This window comes from Balaenoptera ricei, chromosome 10 (genome assembly GCF_028023285.1).
Source record: "Balaenoptera ricei isolate mBalRic1 chromosome 10, mBalRic1.hap2, whole genome shotgun sequence".
In the NCBI taxonomy this organism is placed as follows: domain Eukaryota; kingdom Metazoa; phylum Chordata; class Mammalia; order Artiodactyla; family Balaenopteridae; genus Balaenoptera; species Balaenoptera ricei.
Window position 1 is genome coordinate 55,582,631 of NC_082648.1, and position 16,944 is coordinate 55,599,574.

Sequence of the window (16,944 nt, forward strand, 5' to 3'; positions counted from 1 at the left end):
TTGCTCATAGCTGTCTTCTATGATCCTTTGCATCTCTGTGGTATCAGTTGTAACTTCTTTTTCATTTCTGGTTTTATTGATTTGGGCTCTCCATCTCTTTTTCTTGATGAGTCTGGCTAAAGGTTTATCAATTTTGTTTGTCTTTTCAAAGAACAAGCTTTTAGTTTCATTGATTTTTTTTCTTTTTTTTTGTCTCTATTTTATTTATTTCTGCTCTGATTTTTTATGCTTTCTTTCCTTCTACGAACTTTGGATTTTGTTTTTTCTTTCTCTTGTTGCTTTAAGCATAATGGTAGATTGTTTATTTGAGATTTTTCTTGTTTCCTGAGGTAAGCTTGTATCACTATAAACGTCCTTCCTAAAACTGCTTTTGCTGCATCCCATAGGTTTTGGATCATCGGGTTTTCATTTTCATTTGTCTCTAGGTATTTTTTTATTTTTCTTTTATTTCTTCAGTGATCCATTTGTTGTTAAGTAGCATATTGTTTAGCCTCCACGTGTTTGTTTTTCACAGTTTTTTTCCTTATAGTTGATTTCTGGTCTCATAGTGTTGTGGTTGGAAAAGATGCTTGATATGATTTCAATTTTCTTAAATTTATCAAGGCTTGTTTTGTGGCCTAGCATGTGATCTATCCTCGAGAATGTTCCATGTGCACTCGAAAAGAATGTGTATTTTGCTGCTTCTGAATGGAATGCTGTAAAAATATGGATTAAGTCCATTTGTTCTAATGTGTTATTTAAGGCCTGTGGTTCGTTATTGATTTTCTGTCTGGATGATCTGTCCATTGATGTAAGTGGAGTGTTAAAGTTCCCCACTATTATTGTGTTACTGTTGATTTCTCCTTTATGTCTGTTAATATTGCCTTATATATTGATGTGCTCCTATGTTGGGTGCATATATATTTACAATTGTTATATCCTCTTCTTGGATGGATCCCTTGATCATTATGTAGTGTCCTTATTTGTCTCTTGTAACAGTCTTTATTTTAAAGTCTATTTTGTCTGATGTAAGTATTGCTACCCCGGTTTTCTTTTGATTTCCATTTTTGTGGAATGCCTTCTTCCATCCCCTCACTTTGTCTGTATGTGTCTTTAGATTTAAAGTGAGTCTGTTGTAGGCAGCATATATACAGGTCTTATTTTTGTATCCATTCAGGCAGTCTGTGTCTTCTGGTTGGAGCATTTAGTCTGTTTACATTTAAGGTAAGTATTGATATGTATGTTCTTGTTGCCATTTTGTTAATTGTTTTGGATTTGTTTTTGTCAGTCTTTTTCCCCTTTCTTCTTTTGTTCTCTTCTCTTATGCTTTGATGACTATTTTTGGTGTTATTTTGGATTGTTTTTTCTTTTTTTTGCATATATCTATTATAGATTCTTGGTTGGTGGTTACCATGAAGTTTTTGTATAGCAGTCTGTATACATACCTGATTGTTTTAAGTTGCTGTTCTCTTAACTTCAAATGCATTTTAAATACCCTGCATTTGTACTCTCCTCCCCTCACGATTACTGTTTTGATATATTTTACATCTAATTGTTTTAGGTATCCTTTAACTGCTTATTGTGGATACGGGTGATATTACTACTTTTATCTTTCAACCTCCCTACTAGCTTTGTGTGTGGATGATTTCCTACCTTTACTGTATGTTTGCCTTTACTGGTGGACTTTTTCCTTCCATAATTTTCTTTTTTCTAGTTGTGGCCTTTTCTTTTTTGCTTAGAGAAGTTCCTTTAACATTTGTTGTGAAGCTGGTTTGGTGGTGCTGAATTCTTTTAGCTTTCACTTGTCTGTAAAGCTTGATTTCTCCATCAAATCTAAATGAGAGACTTCCTGGGTAGAGTATTCTTGGTTGTCAGTTTTTCCCTTTCATCACTTTAAATATATTGTGTCACTCCCTTCTGGGCTGCAGAGTTTCTGCTGAAAAATCAGCTGATAGGCTTATGGGAGTTCCCTTGTATGTTATTTGTTGCTTTTCCCTTGCTGCTTTTAGTATTCTCTCTTTAATTTTTGTCATTTTGATTATAGTGTGTCTTGGTGTGTTCCTCTTTGGGTTAATCCTCCATGAGACTCTGTGCTTCCTGGACTTGGGTGACTGTTTCCTTTCCCAGGTTAGGAAGGTTTTCAGCTATTATCTCTTCAAATGTTTTCTTGGGCCCTTTCTCTCTTTTCTCCTTCTGGCAACCCTGTAATGCAAATATTAATGTGCTTCATGTTGTCCCAGAGGTGTCTTAAACTGTCTTCATTTCTTTTCATTCTTTTTTCTGTTCAGCAGCAGTGATTTCTACTATGCTGTCTTCCAGTCACTGATCCACTCTTCTGTATCATGTAGTCTATTATTGATTCCTTCTAGTGTATTTTTCATTTCAGTTATTGTACTCTTCATCTCTGTTTTGTTGTTCTTTATATTTTCTCATTCTTTGTTAAAAAAATTCTAACTTCTTGCTCTGCGCATCCATTCTCCTCCTGAGTTCTTTGATCATCTTTATGGTCATTACTCTGAACTGTTTCTTGGGTAGATTGCCTATTCACTTCACTTAACTCTGCTTCTGGAGTTTTATCTTGTTTCTTGGTCTGGAACATAGTCCTCTGCCACCTCATTTTGTCTATTGCTATTTATATTTTTATGTACGTGGTAAGTTAGTTATGTTTCTCATCCTTGGAGAAGTGGCCCTCTGTAGATGTCCTATGCGTCCCAGCAGTGCACTCCACCCGTCACCCAAGCTGTATGCTCTAGGGGTTCCCCCTAAGAGGGTTGCATGGATCTTTCTGTTTTGGCTGGCTATGTGGGTGGTATGGTAGGCTTGGTTGGTGCCTAGTCTGGTTGTTTGCACAGCCCTGCCTTGCGTGGATGCTGCTGGCTGCTCTTTAGAGGGGCTTGGTCATGAGGTGGCTGGTTGCGGAACCCTAGTGGGCCCTGAGGCTAGTGCTGGCACACTGGTGGGCAGAATCAGGGTCCCAAAGACTCTGGGGCTGTTGCCCGCCCACTGAGAGGTGAAGCCAGATCCTGGGAGTAGTACCAGACTACTAGCAGTTAGAGGTGTTTCCTGGAGTTTGACTGCAGGGCCCAGGGATCTCAGAGCTCATTTCAGATTGCTGGTGTTGTCAGGGGCCATTCCTGACAGTTGGTCATGGGTCCAGAGTGTCTGGAAGGTTGTATTAGCCTGCTAGTGGGCAGGGCAGGGGGCCAACTAGTCCAGGGGTGGGGTCTGGCCTGTGTTGCAGGATCATAGCTTTCTTCTTTCTGGAGTCTGCCCCCTGGTGGGTGAGGCTGGTCTAGAGGCTTGTGCGGGCTTCCTGGTGGGAGGGGCTGGTGCCTGCCCACTGGTGTGTGGAGCTGGATATTGGCCCTCAGGTGGGCAGGGCCATGTCAAGGGGCATGTCTAGAGGCGGCTGTGGGCTCAGGAAGTCTTTAGGCAGCCTGTCTGCTGATGGGTGGGGATGTGTCCCCACCCAGTTAGTTGTTTGGCTTGTGGCATCCCAGCATTGGAGCCTTCAGGCTGTTGGATGGGGCCAGGTCTTGGTGCTAATGATCCAACCTGTCAGCCACCTGGAATGTTCACGCAATTGAATGTTCCTCAATGTCTGACACCAGTGTCTGTGTCCCCCTGGGTGAGCTGCTGCCATCCCCCTGCCTCTCCAGGACAGTCTACAAGACCAGCAGGCAGGTCTGGCCCAGGCTCCTATCAAATTACTGATTTTGCCCTGGGTCCTGGTGCATGTGAGATTTTGTGTGTGCCCTTTGAAAAGTGAAGTCTCTATTTCCCCCAGTCCTGTGGGGCTCCTGCAGTGAAGGCCTGTTGGCCTTCAAAGCCAAATGCTCTGAGGGCTTGTCTTCCCAGTGCCGGACCCCCAGGCTGCGGAGCCTGATGTGGGGCTCAGAACTGTCACTCCTGTGGGAGAACCTCTGCAATCTAATTATTCTCCAGTTTGTGGGTCACCCACCTGTGGGGTATGGGATTTGATTATATTTCAAGTTCTCCCCTCCTATCTGTCTTGTTGTGGTTCCTTCTTTATATCTTTAGTTGTAGAAGATCTTTTCTGGTAGGTTCCAGTCTTCTTCACAGATGGTTGTTCTGCAGATAGTTGTTACTTTGGTGTGCTCATGAGAGGAGGTGAGCTCAGGGTCTTTTACTCTGCCGTCTTCCACACCTACTCTGTACTTTTATTGAATTTATTCCTAAGTATTTTATTGTTGCTCCTATGAGAATATAATTGTTTTCTTTTTCTTTTTTTTTTAATTGGAGTACAATTGCTTTACAATGTTGTGTTAGTTTCTGCTGTACAATGAAGTGAATCAGCTATATGTATACCTACATCCCCTCCCTCTTGGACCTCCCTCCCACCCCACCCCCATCCCACCCAACTAGGTCATCACAGAGCACTGAGCTGAGCTTCCTGTGCTTTATAGAATATAATTGTTTTCTTTATTTTTGGTTTGTTCATTGCTACAGTATAGAGATTCAATTGATTTTTGTATATTGATCTTGTATCTTGTAACCTTGCTAAACTCATATTAGTTTTAATAGGTTTTTTAGTGGATTCCTTAAGGTTTTTGTATACACAAGATTGTATCATCTGCAAGTAGAGTTTTACTTCTTCCTTTCCAATCTAGTTGCCTTTTATTTCATTTCCTTGTCATACTGTTAAATAGAAGTGGCAAGAATGGACATCCTGCCTTGTTCCTGTGAATTTACAAAGCCTGCTAGGCAATCTGCAAAAATGAAAACGTTGGGACTATAAGGTAATAGTTTTTTACTTTTTTAAGATGATAGCATGATTAAAATTTATATTTTAATAGTTTTTGAAAATGTATTTTACAGAATACATATAATGTTCTCAGGGTAGATGTGATCCTTGAGTTAAGATCAAGCTTTGTCACCTAAAGTAAACGTACCATTAGTCTTGGAGGTGTTCCTCTTTGCAGGCTGTTTTAGCATGTTCACATGTATCACACCTGTTCTCATGAAAGTACTGGAATGTAGATAAGACCTTCAGTATTATAGGTGGGGAAACTGACTCACAGTAATTAAATTTTATGCCACCACTGAGTACCAGAGCTGGACTTCAAGTCCAGATCGAATTTCAAAACCTAAGCTCTTCCTGCTCTTCCATGTTGCTTTTCAAGTTTATGGCAAAATCTTCCCCCTGTAGAGAATTATGTAACTATAAGTATTGTGCAGGGCTCAGTCTAGAACACTAAAATATATTCAAAGCACCAAAAAAAAAAAAAAAAACAAAAACCCAAAAAACATGTTTTTCTTTTGGCTTTTTAAAATCACTGTTTATTCCATTTGGTAGAGGGTTTTTTTTCCCCATACAAATATTTGCAACAATTTTTAATTCCCCAAAACCATACATAGACGATAAATACCATGCTATTAAAGTATTAAATTTGTACAAAAATACTTTACAGTTTAATACTTGTTTGTTACAAACAAAAATACATATTTAAGTGACTCCTCATGATCTTTTTTTTTTTTTCCTTAACACGATTCTGCTTTATACTTTCTTGCCCTGGCAGTTCTGAACTATGATTGAAATAATAATATATTTCTTTGCACAAAAAAGAAAGCAAGGTGAATTTTTTCCTTAAACAAAGGACACAGTGTTCAAATGCTTTACCTAAGCAGTTGTTTGGATTACTGAACAAAATAAAAATGTTTGTTTGGAAAATAACTGTTTCAGTATGGAGATTCTACAATTTACAGATCTATTTTTTTTTATATTCACCAAATAACAGTTATTAGTATAACAACTATTCAAAATATCTGAACAAAACAAATGAAAACAGTTGCTGACAAACATTAAAAGCAACTGTCACAATTTATTGCTTTGAGGGATGGTAATAATTGGCAATGCATTTTGTGAAAAATGTATTTACAATTTCAGTAAGTGGCATGGCTCAGAACAAAAGACAGTCCAGTGTCATTTTTAAGTACATGTGCTGTACACCCCTCAATATAATCAGTTTTCAAAACATGTCAAGCAGTATGAGTTTGATTTGCCTATCAAGATAAACCTCATTTTAATAGACTCTTCATTCTCAAATTCTTAGTCTTGAATTTTAAAAATAAGATAACTAATTCTCAGTGTTGCTAAACAAACACCCTAATTCATTATCAGAGATTTTTCAGCTATTAAAAATGTGTCCTTAAAAAAAAAAACAGGTCACAAGACATATCCTGTTTGATAATTTGTTGCATAGGGAATCGCATACATCTTAGTTAAAATCATTCCTATACTTGGGCAAAACATTTACCACCACCTATTATGGTCGCCTACGTGCATCATTGCTGAAACGTTGTAAGATGATTTTATACCTGTACCCCTCCCATAGCAGCAGTCCCAGCAGTTCACCAAACTAGTTCTCCTAGTAGAGCCAGCTTTATGAAAAGCCTTGTTGGTTAAATTCTTACATGAATGACTTTGTAGTAAGAAACTGATTTCAAAGTGAATGAAGGAAATTATCATAGAGAACATTTTCAAACAGATATTTCTCTTTTTAAAAAGGAATAGGAAGATGGACTTGTAAAAAATTTCCTCTGATGTTAACTGTAGAGAGGGGTGGCCTAGCTGTTTTTCTTTTTTTTTCTCTACCCTTGGTCTTGGCAGGGGATTGCCTGTCATATACCATAGTGATCAACAACAAAGAAACCTCTTCAACTTGAAAGGGGAAGTGAACATGAGCCATGAGATTGAAAAGACCCCTGTGCTTGCAGTTAATGCCACATGATTATCTGTGCTTCAAATATCACAGAAATCTTTCTTAAAGGGATTTTTTTTTTAGCACCATGTAGATATTGTCTTTCGTCCTGCTTTATAAAAAGCATCGCTATAATGTATTAGTGGGTTCTCGTATCTCCAAATTACCACCGTGGCTCGACTGCTGGAAAAAAGCACTGTTCTGTTCACTCCATTCTCCTCCTGGTAGAGTCTGTTCTATGGACTTCTGTGAAGCCAGGGGGTTTCTACTAATAACCAGGTCCAGCTTATTACCAGATTCTGCTATGAGGGGCACAACAAGGCAGCAGTCAAAGTCTCTCGTTCGGACATGATTAATCTGAAAGGTCAAGAAGCACCGTTTTGAATTACTGTTATAGACATAAGATGATTCCCAAAACCCAGAGTAACATTTCAGACACAACAGGTTGATTATAGAGTCTTGAAAGTGCTTAAATGAGCACTCTGTACAGAGAGGTCTATCCTGGCCCTGACCACACTATAACATGGGCATTGGCTTACTTACTCTCTGCTACTAAATTGTAAGGCCCTTGAGAGCAGAGAACAGGGACGCATCCCAATGTCCCCATGCTGAGCAGATCACCTTATTCATGGCAGGTGCTCCAAGTGCCAAATATTATCCCTAATTTACAGATGAGGAAAGTAAGGCACATAGTGGTTAAGAGATTTGCCTGAGATCAGAAGTTGGTAAGTGGTCCAGCTAGGATGTTGGTGAGTGGTCCAGCGAGGATGTGATCTCAGGCAGTCTGGCTGATTCCAAAGCTCGTGCTCTTGACCATGATATTGAACTACCTCTCTCGGCCATGAGCCCACCCCCTCCTCAGCTTACACATGCATTCATCTTCTTTCATGTTTCCTTATTCTTTTTTTTTTTTTTTAACATCTTTATTGGAGTATAATTGCTTTACATTGTTGTTAGTTTCTGCTGTGTAACAAAGTGAATCAGCTATATGTATACTTATGTCCCCATATACCCTCCCTCTTGTGTCTCCCTCCCACCCTCCCTATCCCACCCCTCTAGGTGGTCACAAAGCACCGAGCTGATCTCCCTGTGCTATGCAGCTGCTTCCCACTAGCTATCTGTTTTACATTTGGTAGTGTATATATGTCCATGCCACTCTCTCACTTCATCCCGGCTTACCCTTCCCCCTCCCTGTGTCCTTAAGTCCATTCTCTACGTCTGCATCTTATTCCTGTCTGCCCCTAGGTTCTTCAGAACCATTTCTTTTTTTTAGATTCCATATATGTGTGTTAGCCTACGGTATTTGTTTTTCTCTTTCTTCACTCTGTATGAGATTATGTTTCCTTATTCTTTCCCCCTAAAAGTTCAAAGAATCATCTACATGCTGCTTCCATTCCTTGACTTTTCACTCTCTCCCCAATCTTCTCAGTCTGGGACCTGACCCTTATATTGTATAAATGACCCCAATTGTCCAACACAGGAATGGTGTCTTGAGTTCTCATCCCCTCTGGCCTTTACCTACTCATCCTTAAAACTCCTTCCTTGGCTCTTATGACACCACTTTGTTTTGACCTTTTTACCATTTTAACTGCTCACTTTCAGACCTTTCCTGCCTTTCCTTCTTCCTGTCCTTTAAATTTTGTTTTTCTTAGAATTCTATCATCTTTAGTTCTCTTCTCTTCCTTACTAGAAATCCACCATAGGCAACTTTATCCAAATCCATGCCTTCAGTATCCCACATCTTTACTTTTGGCTGTAACATCTCTCCTGAGCAACAAATGCAAGCTGCCAGCTGCCTCACAGACTGCTCTGCCAGGATGCACTGAAGGCACTAAAGACTCAGGTCTGGTACACGTGTCTTACCCTTACCTACCTGGTCTCCTTACCTGTGATCCTCCCCTTCTTCACCCTACACCAATCCACCTATGAGATAATTGTATTGTCTTTCTATAAAATATGTCATTATTCTGCTTAGAAAATTAATATACCTCCAGAATAAAGTCCAAGAGCTTTATCTTGGGTTTCAAGGCCCTTTACAATCTGAGTCCAGTCTACTTTTATAGCCTCATCTCCCATAAAAGTAGGTATAGCTCTAATTTATAGATTAGGAAGACAAAGAGGTCAAATAACTTGTCCATAGTTATTTATTCAGCAAATGCTAGAGTATCTATGGAAAATAAACGTGTTCCTTACTCTTAGGACAAGAGTAATTGTTATATTGCCATGGTAAAAAGATCACCAGAATTGGTTTTAAAACTGTCTAATGAATCAATGACAACTTGCTCAGTGAACACGTGTCTGAAAGCCAACCAATCAGTGCAGCCTCATGCTTTGAAAGGCAGCTGTTTAGGGACAGACTCATTCCATTTGAACATACTTTCAAGACTGATGGCAACTCTCTTCTCTTCCTGCAAAATGCTCTTTCTAAAAACTGTACGTAAGATCAGGAATTTGCTTTGCTCAGTGAAACTATACCTGACCACCATAGTACTCCTAGTACTTAATAGTAAACAAGGTTCAGCTTTTGGGTTTTAGACATTGTGTGAGATACTGATATCAATCACTGTATAATGGGAAATGGGAGAATAAGGTACTAGCCCTGTTCTCAAGAAGTTTAGAATCTGCTGGGGAACATATACAGGGAAACAGGCCGTTTCAGTAACTGGTAAATTCTACCAAAGGAAAAAGTGTCTCTCCTCTATAGGAGGGGCCTCTAATCTAGTCTTGAGGCAAAGGAGGATGGGTGGACACTGACCAAATAAGACTTCCAAATTAATTTCCAAATAAAATTCCATCTGAGGTCTTACCTGTAAGAGCCTGTCGTAGGGCTTTAAGCCACCAAGATCTCCTGGCCCAGCTGGGCGAATATTTTTGACATATACTCCTTTCTCCAGCAAGCCGTCTGCTACACTGAACCCGAAGTCCTCCATGTCAGAGCCCTTGTACAAGGTCACCTGGAAAATGAGAAAATGTGAAGGGGATATTTAGGTAGGTTGAGGACTTTTGCTTGTGAAGTTTCTTGACGAACCATATTTTCAAACTAATTTCAATATAATAGATGTGTAATAGATTAGGCAGCTCCCCCCAATCTTGAAGCTTTTTCCATTCTCTAGGAACATCCTTGGAATTTGCCAAGCCCCACCCAGAACTGGAAAAGGAGGAGAAATGCTGGAGAGTTCTGGTCTCTCTCTTTTTTTTACTCGCAGTCATCAGGTGTATATAGGTGAGAATTTCCCAGGGGCATGTTCACTTCTCCTGGAGCAACCCCTAGGTGTTGGGAGAAGCCAGGGTTAGCCCTTTGCAGCTGGATATCAGGACTAAGCCAAAGGCCTTTCCTTCCTGTTCACTGTGCCTGGTGCTGTGCTGGGTTCAGCGCTCAGCATATCCTCTGCCTTTGAGCAAGAGCCAGGAAGTCCACCATTTTATTTTCTCTAGTATCCCAGTCAGTGCTTCAGTACTGTAGGCAAAAAATGTCTTAAAAGGGAGAGCGGCCAAGATGGCAGAGTAGAAAGGTCCTGAGCTCACCTCCTCTTATGAGCACACCAAAATCACACCTACCTGCAGAACAACCATAGATGAAAAAGACTGGAACCTACCAGGAAACATCTTCTACAACGAAAGGCAAAGAAGGAACCACAAGATGGAACCACCAGTAGACTCGTGATGTAATCAAATCCCATACCCCCCGGGTGGGCGACCCACAAACTGGAGAATAATTATACTGCAGAGGTTCTCCTCCAGGAGTGAGAGTTCTGAGCCCCACAGCCAGGCTCCCCAGCCCAGGGCTCCTGCACCAGGGAAATGAGCCCCCATAGCATTGGCTTTGAAGCCCAGTGGAGCTTAAGTGCAGAAGCCCCATGGGACTGGGGGAAACAGAGACTTCGCTCTTAAAGGGCACACACAAAATCTCACGCACACCAGGACCCAGGGCAAAAGAAGCAATTTGATAGGAGCCTGGGCCAGACCTGCCTGCTGGTCTTGGAAAGTCTCCTGGAGAGGTGGGAGGTGGCTGTGGCTCACCCTGGGGACACAGACACTGGTGGCAGACATATTGGGGAACATTCAGCCACAGGAACACTCCTGGTGGCTGACATTTTGGATCATTAGCACCAAGACCTGGCTCCACCCTACAGCCTGTAGGCTCCAGTGCCTCGAAGCCTCAGGCCACACAACTAACTGGGCAGGGACACAGCCCCACCCATCAGCAGACAGGCTGCCTAACGACTTCCTGAGCCCACAGCCGCCTCTGGACTCGCACCAAGACAGGGCCCTGCCCGCCAGAGGGCCAAGACCCAGCTCCACCCACCAGTGGGTAGGCTTGAGCCCTTCTCTCCAGGAAGCCTGCACTAGCCTCGCGATCAGCCTCACCCACCAGGGGACAGACACCAGAAGCAAGAAAACTACAATCCCACAATGCAGGCTGGACCCTACCCCAGGGCCAGCTGAGGCCCGGCCCTCCCCACTAGCAGGCCAATGCAAACTTCTGGACACCACAGACCCCATACCCAACTGTATTAGGAAACGACCCCCCACCCCACACCAACCAATGATCTGAAACGAGCTCTGGGATCCCTGGGCCATGCAACCAGACTCCAGGAACCAGCTCTGCCTGCCAGTAGTCCAGCACTAACCCCAGGATCTGGCTTCACTTGCCAGTGGGTGGGCAACAGCCCCAGAGTCTTTGGGACCCTGGCTCCACCCACCAGTAAGCCAGCACTACCCCCCGAGGCCTCCTAGGGTTGCACAACCTTGTCACCTTGCCTGGTGACAAGGCCCCACTAAACAGTACCAGCAGCATCTGCACAAGGCAGGGTCTAGCAACCAACCAAGCCTACCAGACTGCCCACACAGCCTACCACAAAGAAGGACCCATGCAGCTCTCTTAGGGGGAACCCCTAGAGCACGTAGCTTGGGTGATGAAAGGGGAGTGCACTGCTGGGATGCATAGGATACTTCCTACAAAGGGCCACTTCTCCAAGGTTGAGAAATGTAATTAACCTACCACAGACACAAAAACACAAACAGTAACTTAGACAAAATAAGGTGGCAGAGGACTATGTTCCAGACCAAGGAACAAGATAAAACTCCAGAAGAACTAAATGAAATGGAGATAGGCGATCTACCCGAGAAAGAGTTCAGAGTAATAATCATAAAGATGATCAAAGAACTCAGGAGAAGAATAGATGCACAGAGTGAGAAGTTAAAAGTTTTAAAGAATTAGAAAATATAAAGAACGATGAAACAGAGGTTAAGTATACAATAACTAAAATGAAAAATGCACTAGAAGGAATTAATAATAGACTAAATGATTCAGAAGAACAGATCAGTGAGCTGGAAGACAAGAGTAGTAGAAATCAGTGCTGCTGAATAGAAAAAAGATAAAGAAATGGGGACAGTTTAAGACACCTCTGGGACAATATCAAGCATATTAATATTTGCATTATAGGGGGTCCCAGAAGGAGAGGAGAGAGAGAAAGGGCCCAAGAAAATATCTGAAGAGATAATAGCTGAAAACTTCTCTAACCTGGCAAAGGAAACAGGTACCCAAGTCTACGAAGCACAGAGAGTCCCACACAGGATTAAACCAAAGAGGAACAATACCAAGACATACTGTAATCAAAATGACAAAAATTAAAGAGAGAATACTAAAAGCAGCAAGGGTAAAGCAACAAATAACATACAAGGGAACTCCCACAAGCCTATCAGCTGATTTTTCAGCAGAAACTGAAGGACAGAAGGGAGTGGCACAATATATTTAAAGTGATGAAAGGGAAAAAAACCTACAACCAAGAATACTTTATGCATAAAAGCTCTCATTTAGATTTGATGGAGAAATCAAAAGCTTTACAGACAAGCAAAAGCTAAAAGAATTCAGCACCACCAAACCAGCTTTAAAACAAATGTTAAAGGAACTTCTCTAGGCAAAAAAAAAAAAAAAAAAAAAAGGGTCACAACTAGAAACAAAATTACGGGAGGAAATAGCTCACCAGTAAAGGCAAACATACAGCAAAGGTAGGAAATCATCCACACACAAAGTCAGTAGAGAGGTTAAAAGACAAAAGTAGTACTGTCACCTGTATGCACAATAAGCAGTTAAGGGATACATAAAACAATTTGATGTAAAATATGATATCAAAAGCAGAAATCATGAGGGGAGGAGAATACAAGTGCAGGGTATTTAAAATGCTTTTGAAATTAAGGGATAAGCAACGTAAAACAATCAGGTATGTATATAGACTGCTATACAGAAACTTCATGGTAACCACAAACCAAAAATCTATAATAGATATACACACAAAAAAGAAAAAGGAATCCAAAATAACACTAACAATAGTCATCAAATCATAAGAGGAGAGAAAAGGATTGGGGGGAAGACCTATGAAAACAAATCCAAAACAATTAACAAAATGACAATTAGAGGGCTTCCCTGGTGGCGCAGTGGTTGAGAATCTGCCTACTAATGCAGGGGACACGGGTTCGAGCCCTGGTCTGGGAGGATCCCACATGCCGCGGAGCAACTAGGCCCGTGAGCCACAACTACTGAGCCTGCGCGTCTGGAGCCTGTGCTCCGCAGCAAGAGAGGCCGTGATGGTGAGAGGCCCGCGCACTGCGATGAAGAGTGGCCCCTGCTTGCCGCAACTGGAGAAAGCCCTCGCACAGAAACGAAGACCCAACACAGCCATAAATAAATAAATAAATTTAAAAATAATAATAATAACAAATGTTCAAGTACAATTGGTGTCTTTTAAAAAAAAAAAAAAAAAAAAAGACAATTAGAACATACATATTGATAATTAACTTAAATGTAAATGGACTAAATCCTCCAACCAGAAGAAGCAGACTGCCTGAAATGGATAGAAAAAAACTAGACCTGTATATGTGCTGCCTACAAGAGACTCACTTTAGATCTAAAGACACGTACAGACTGGAAGTGAGAGGATGGAAAACGGCATTCCATGCAAACAAAAAATCAAAAGAAAGCTGGAGTAGCATACTTAGATAAAATAAACTTTAAAGACTGTTACAAGAGACAAAGAAGGACACTACCTAATGATCAAGGAATAAATCCAAGAATAAGATATAACAATTGTAAATATATATGCACACAACATAGCACCTCAATGTATGAGGGAAATATTAACAGACATAAAAGGAGAAATCGACAGTAACACAATAATAGTAGGAGACTTTAACACCCCACTTTCATCAATGGACAGATCATCCAGACAGAAAATCAGTAAGGAAACACAAGCCTTAAATAACACATTAGACCACATGGACTTAATTGATACATATACAGCATTCCATCCGAAAGCAGCAAAATACACATTCTTTTCAAGTGCGCATGGAATATTCTCCAGGATAGATCACATGCTAGGCCACAAAACGAGTCTCCGTAAATTTAAGAAAACTGAAATCACATCAAGCATCTTTTCCAACCACAATGCTATGAGACTAGAAATCACCTACAAGAAAAAAAAATTGCAAAAAATACAAACACATGGAGGCTAAACAATATGCTACTAAACAAATGGATCACTGAAAGAGGAAATCAAAATATACCTAGAGACAAATGAAAATGAAAACATGATGATCCAAAACCTATGGGTTACAGCAAAAGCTTATAGTGATAAAATCTTACCTCAGGAAACAAGAAAAATCTCAAATAAACAACCTAACCTTACACCTAAAGCAATTACAAAAAGAAGAACAAACAAAACCTGAAGTTAGTAGAAGGAAAGAAAGCATAAAGAGCAGAACAGAAATAAATGAAAAAGACTAAAAAAAAATAGAAAAGATCTATGAAACTGAAAGCTGGTTCTTTGAAAAAATAAACAAAATTGATAAGCCTTTTGCCAGACTCATCAAGAAAGAAAGGGAGTGACTTCCCTGGTGGCACAGCGGTTAAGACTCTGCGCTCCCAACACAAGGGGCCTGGGTTTGATCCCTAGTCTGGGAACTAGAGCCCACATGTATGCCACAACTAAGAGTTTGCATGCCACAACCAAGGAGCAGGTGAGCTCCAACTAAGGAAACCACCTGCTGCAACTAAGGAGCCCACCTGCCGCAATTAAGGAGCCAGCGAATCGCAACTAAGGAGCCCTTGAGCTGCAACTAAGGAACCCTCCTGCAGCAACTAAGGAGCCCACCTGCTGCAACTAGGGAGCCTGCCTGCCTCAACTAAGACCCGACACAACCAAATAAATATAAAATAAAAAAATAAATATTAAAAAAATACAGAGCACCAAAAATAAAAATAAAGAAAGAAAGGGAGAAGGCTCAAATCAAAACAAGAATGAAAAAGAAGTTACAACTGACACCAAAGAAATACAAAGGATATTAAGAGATTACAATGAGAAATTATACAGCAATAAAATGGACAACCTAGAAGCAATGGACAAATTCTTAGAAAGGTACAATCTCCCAAAACTGAACCAGGAAGAAATAGCAAATATGAACAGACCAATTACCAGTACTGAAATTGAATCAGTAATTTTAAAACTCCCAAAACAAACAAAAGTCCAAGACCAGATGGTTTCATTGGTGAATTCTACCAAACATTTACAGAATAGTTAACACTTATCCTTCTGAAACTATTCCAAAAAATTGCAGAGGAAAGAACACTTCAAAACACATTCCATGAGGTCACCATCACCCTGATATCAAAAGATATCACAAAAAACGAAATTACAGGCCAATATCACTGATGAACATAGATGCAAAAATCCTCAACAAAATACTAGCAAACCGATTCCAAATACTAGCAATGGCTTAGAAGGATCATACACCATGGTCAAGTAGAATTTATCCCAGGAGTGCAAGGATTTTTCAATATCTGCAAATCAGTGTTAACAAGTTGAAGAATAAAAAGCATATGATCATCTCAATAGGTACAGAAAACACTTTTGATAAAGTTCAACACCCATTTATGATAAAAACTCTCCAGAAACTGGGCATAGAGGGAGCCTACCTCAACATAATGAAGGCCATATATGACAAACCCATAGCTAACATCATATTCAATGGTGAAAAGCTGAAAGCATTCCCTCTAAGATTAGGAACAAGACAAGGATGCCCACTCTCACCACTTTTATTCAACATAGTTTTGGAAGTGCTAGCCACAGCAATCAGAGAAGAAAAACACAGGAGTCCAAATTAGAAAGGAAAAAGTAGAACTGTCATTGTTTGCAAATGACATGATAATATAGAGAGAAAATCCTAAAGATGCCAGTAGAAAACTACTAGAGCTCATCAATGAATTTGGTAAAGTTGCAGGATTCAAAATTAACATACAGAAATCTGTTGTATTTCTATACACTAACAATGAACTATCAGAAAGAGATATTAAGGAAAAAATCCCATTTACTACTTCACCAAAAAGAATTAAATACATAGCAATAAACCTACTTAAGGAGGCAAAAGACCTGTACTCTGAAAACTATAAGACACTCATCAAAGAAATTGAAGATGACACAAGGAGATGAAAAGATATACCATGTTCTTGGATTGGAAGAATCAATATTATTAAAATGATCATACTACACAAGGCAATCTACAGATTCAATGCAATCCCTATCAAACTACCAATGGCATTTTTCACAGAACTAGAATAAAAAATGTTTAAATTTGTATGGAGGGAATTCCCTGGTGGTCCAGTGGTTAGGACTCAGTGCCTTCACTGCTGTAGCCTGGGTTCAATCCCTGATTGGGGAACTAAGGTCCCGCAAGCTGCGCAGTGTGGCCCCAAAAAATAAATAAATAAATAAAAAGAAAAGAAAATTTGTATGGAAACACAAAAGACCCCGAATAGCCAAAACAAGCTTGAGAAAGAAGAATGGGTATAACGGAATCACTCTGACTCCAGACTATTCTACAAAGCTACAGTATAGAAACAGTATGGTACTGGCACTAAGACAGGCACATAGATCAATGGAACAGAATAGAAAGCCCAGGAATAAACCCACACAATTATGGTTAATTAATCTATGATAACAGGCAAGAATATACAATGGAGAAAAGACAGTCTCTTCAATAAGTGCTGCTGGGAAAAGAATGAAATTAGAACATTTTCTAACACCATATACAAAAATAAACTCAAAATGGATGAAAGGCCTACATGTAAGACTGGATACTATAAAACTCCTAGAGGAAAACATAGGCAGAACACTCTTTGAGATAAGTCACAGCAATATTTGTTTGGATGTGTCTCCTAGAGTAATAGAAACCAAAGCAAAAATAAACA

The 16,944-nt window shown here is 40.3% G+C and overlaps 1 protein-coding gene across 6 annotated transcripts in view; it reads right to left on the bottom strand.

Moving 5' to 3' along the window:
• Window positions 1-5,251: 5,251 nt before the first annotated feature.
• Window positions 5,252-16,944, bottom strand: part of GRIP1 (glutamate receptor interacting protein 1) — a 714,453-nt gene continuing 702,760 nt past the window's right edge. For all 6 annotated transcript variants that reach the window (XM_059936436.1, XM_059936432.1, XM_059936435.1 and 3 more), the window contains 2 exons: window positions 9,509-9,655; window positions 5,252-7,058 (listed from right to left, as the gene is read on the bottom strand). In XM_059936436.1, the coding sequence (XP_059792419.1) occupies window positions 6,831-7,058; window positions 9,509-9,655 (375 nt within the window). In that variant the 3' untranslated portion in view covers window positions 5,252-6,830. The remainder of the gene's footprint in view (window positions 7,059-9,508; window positions 9,656-16,944) is intronic.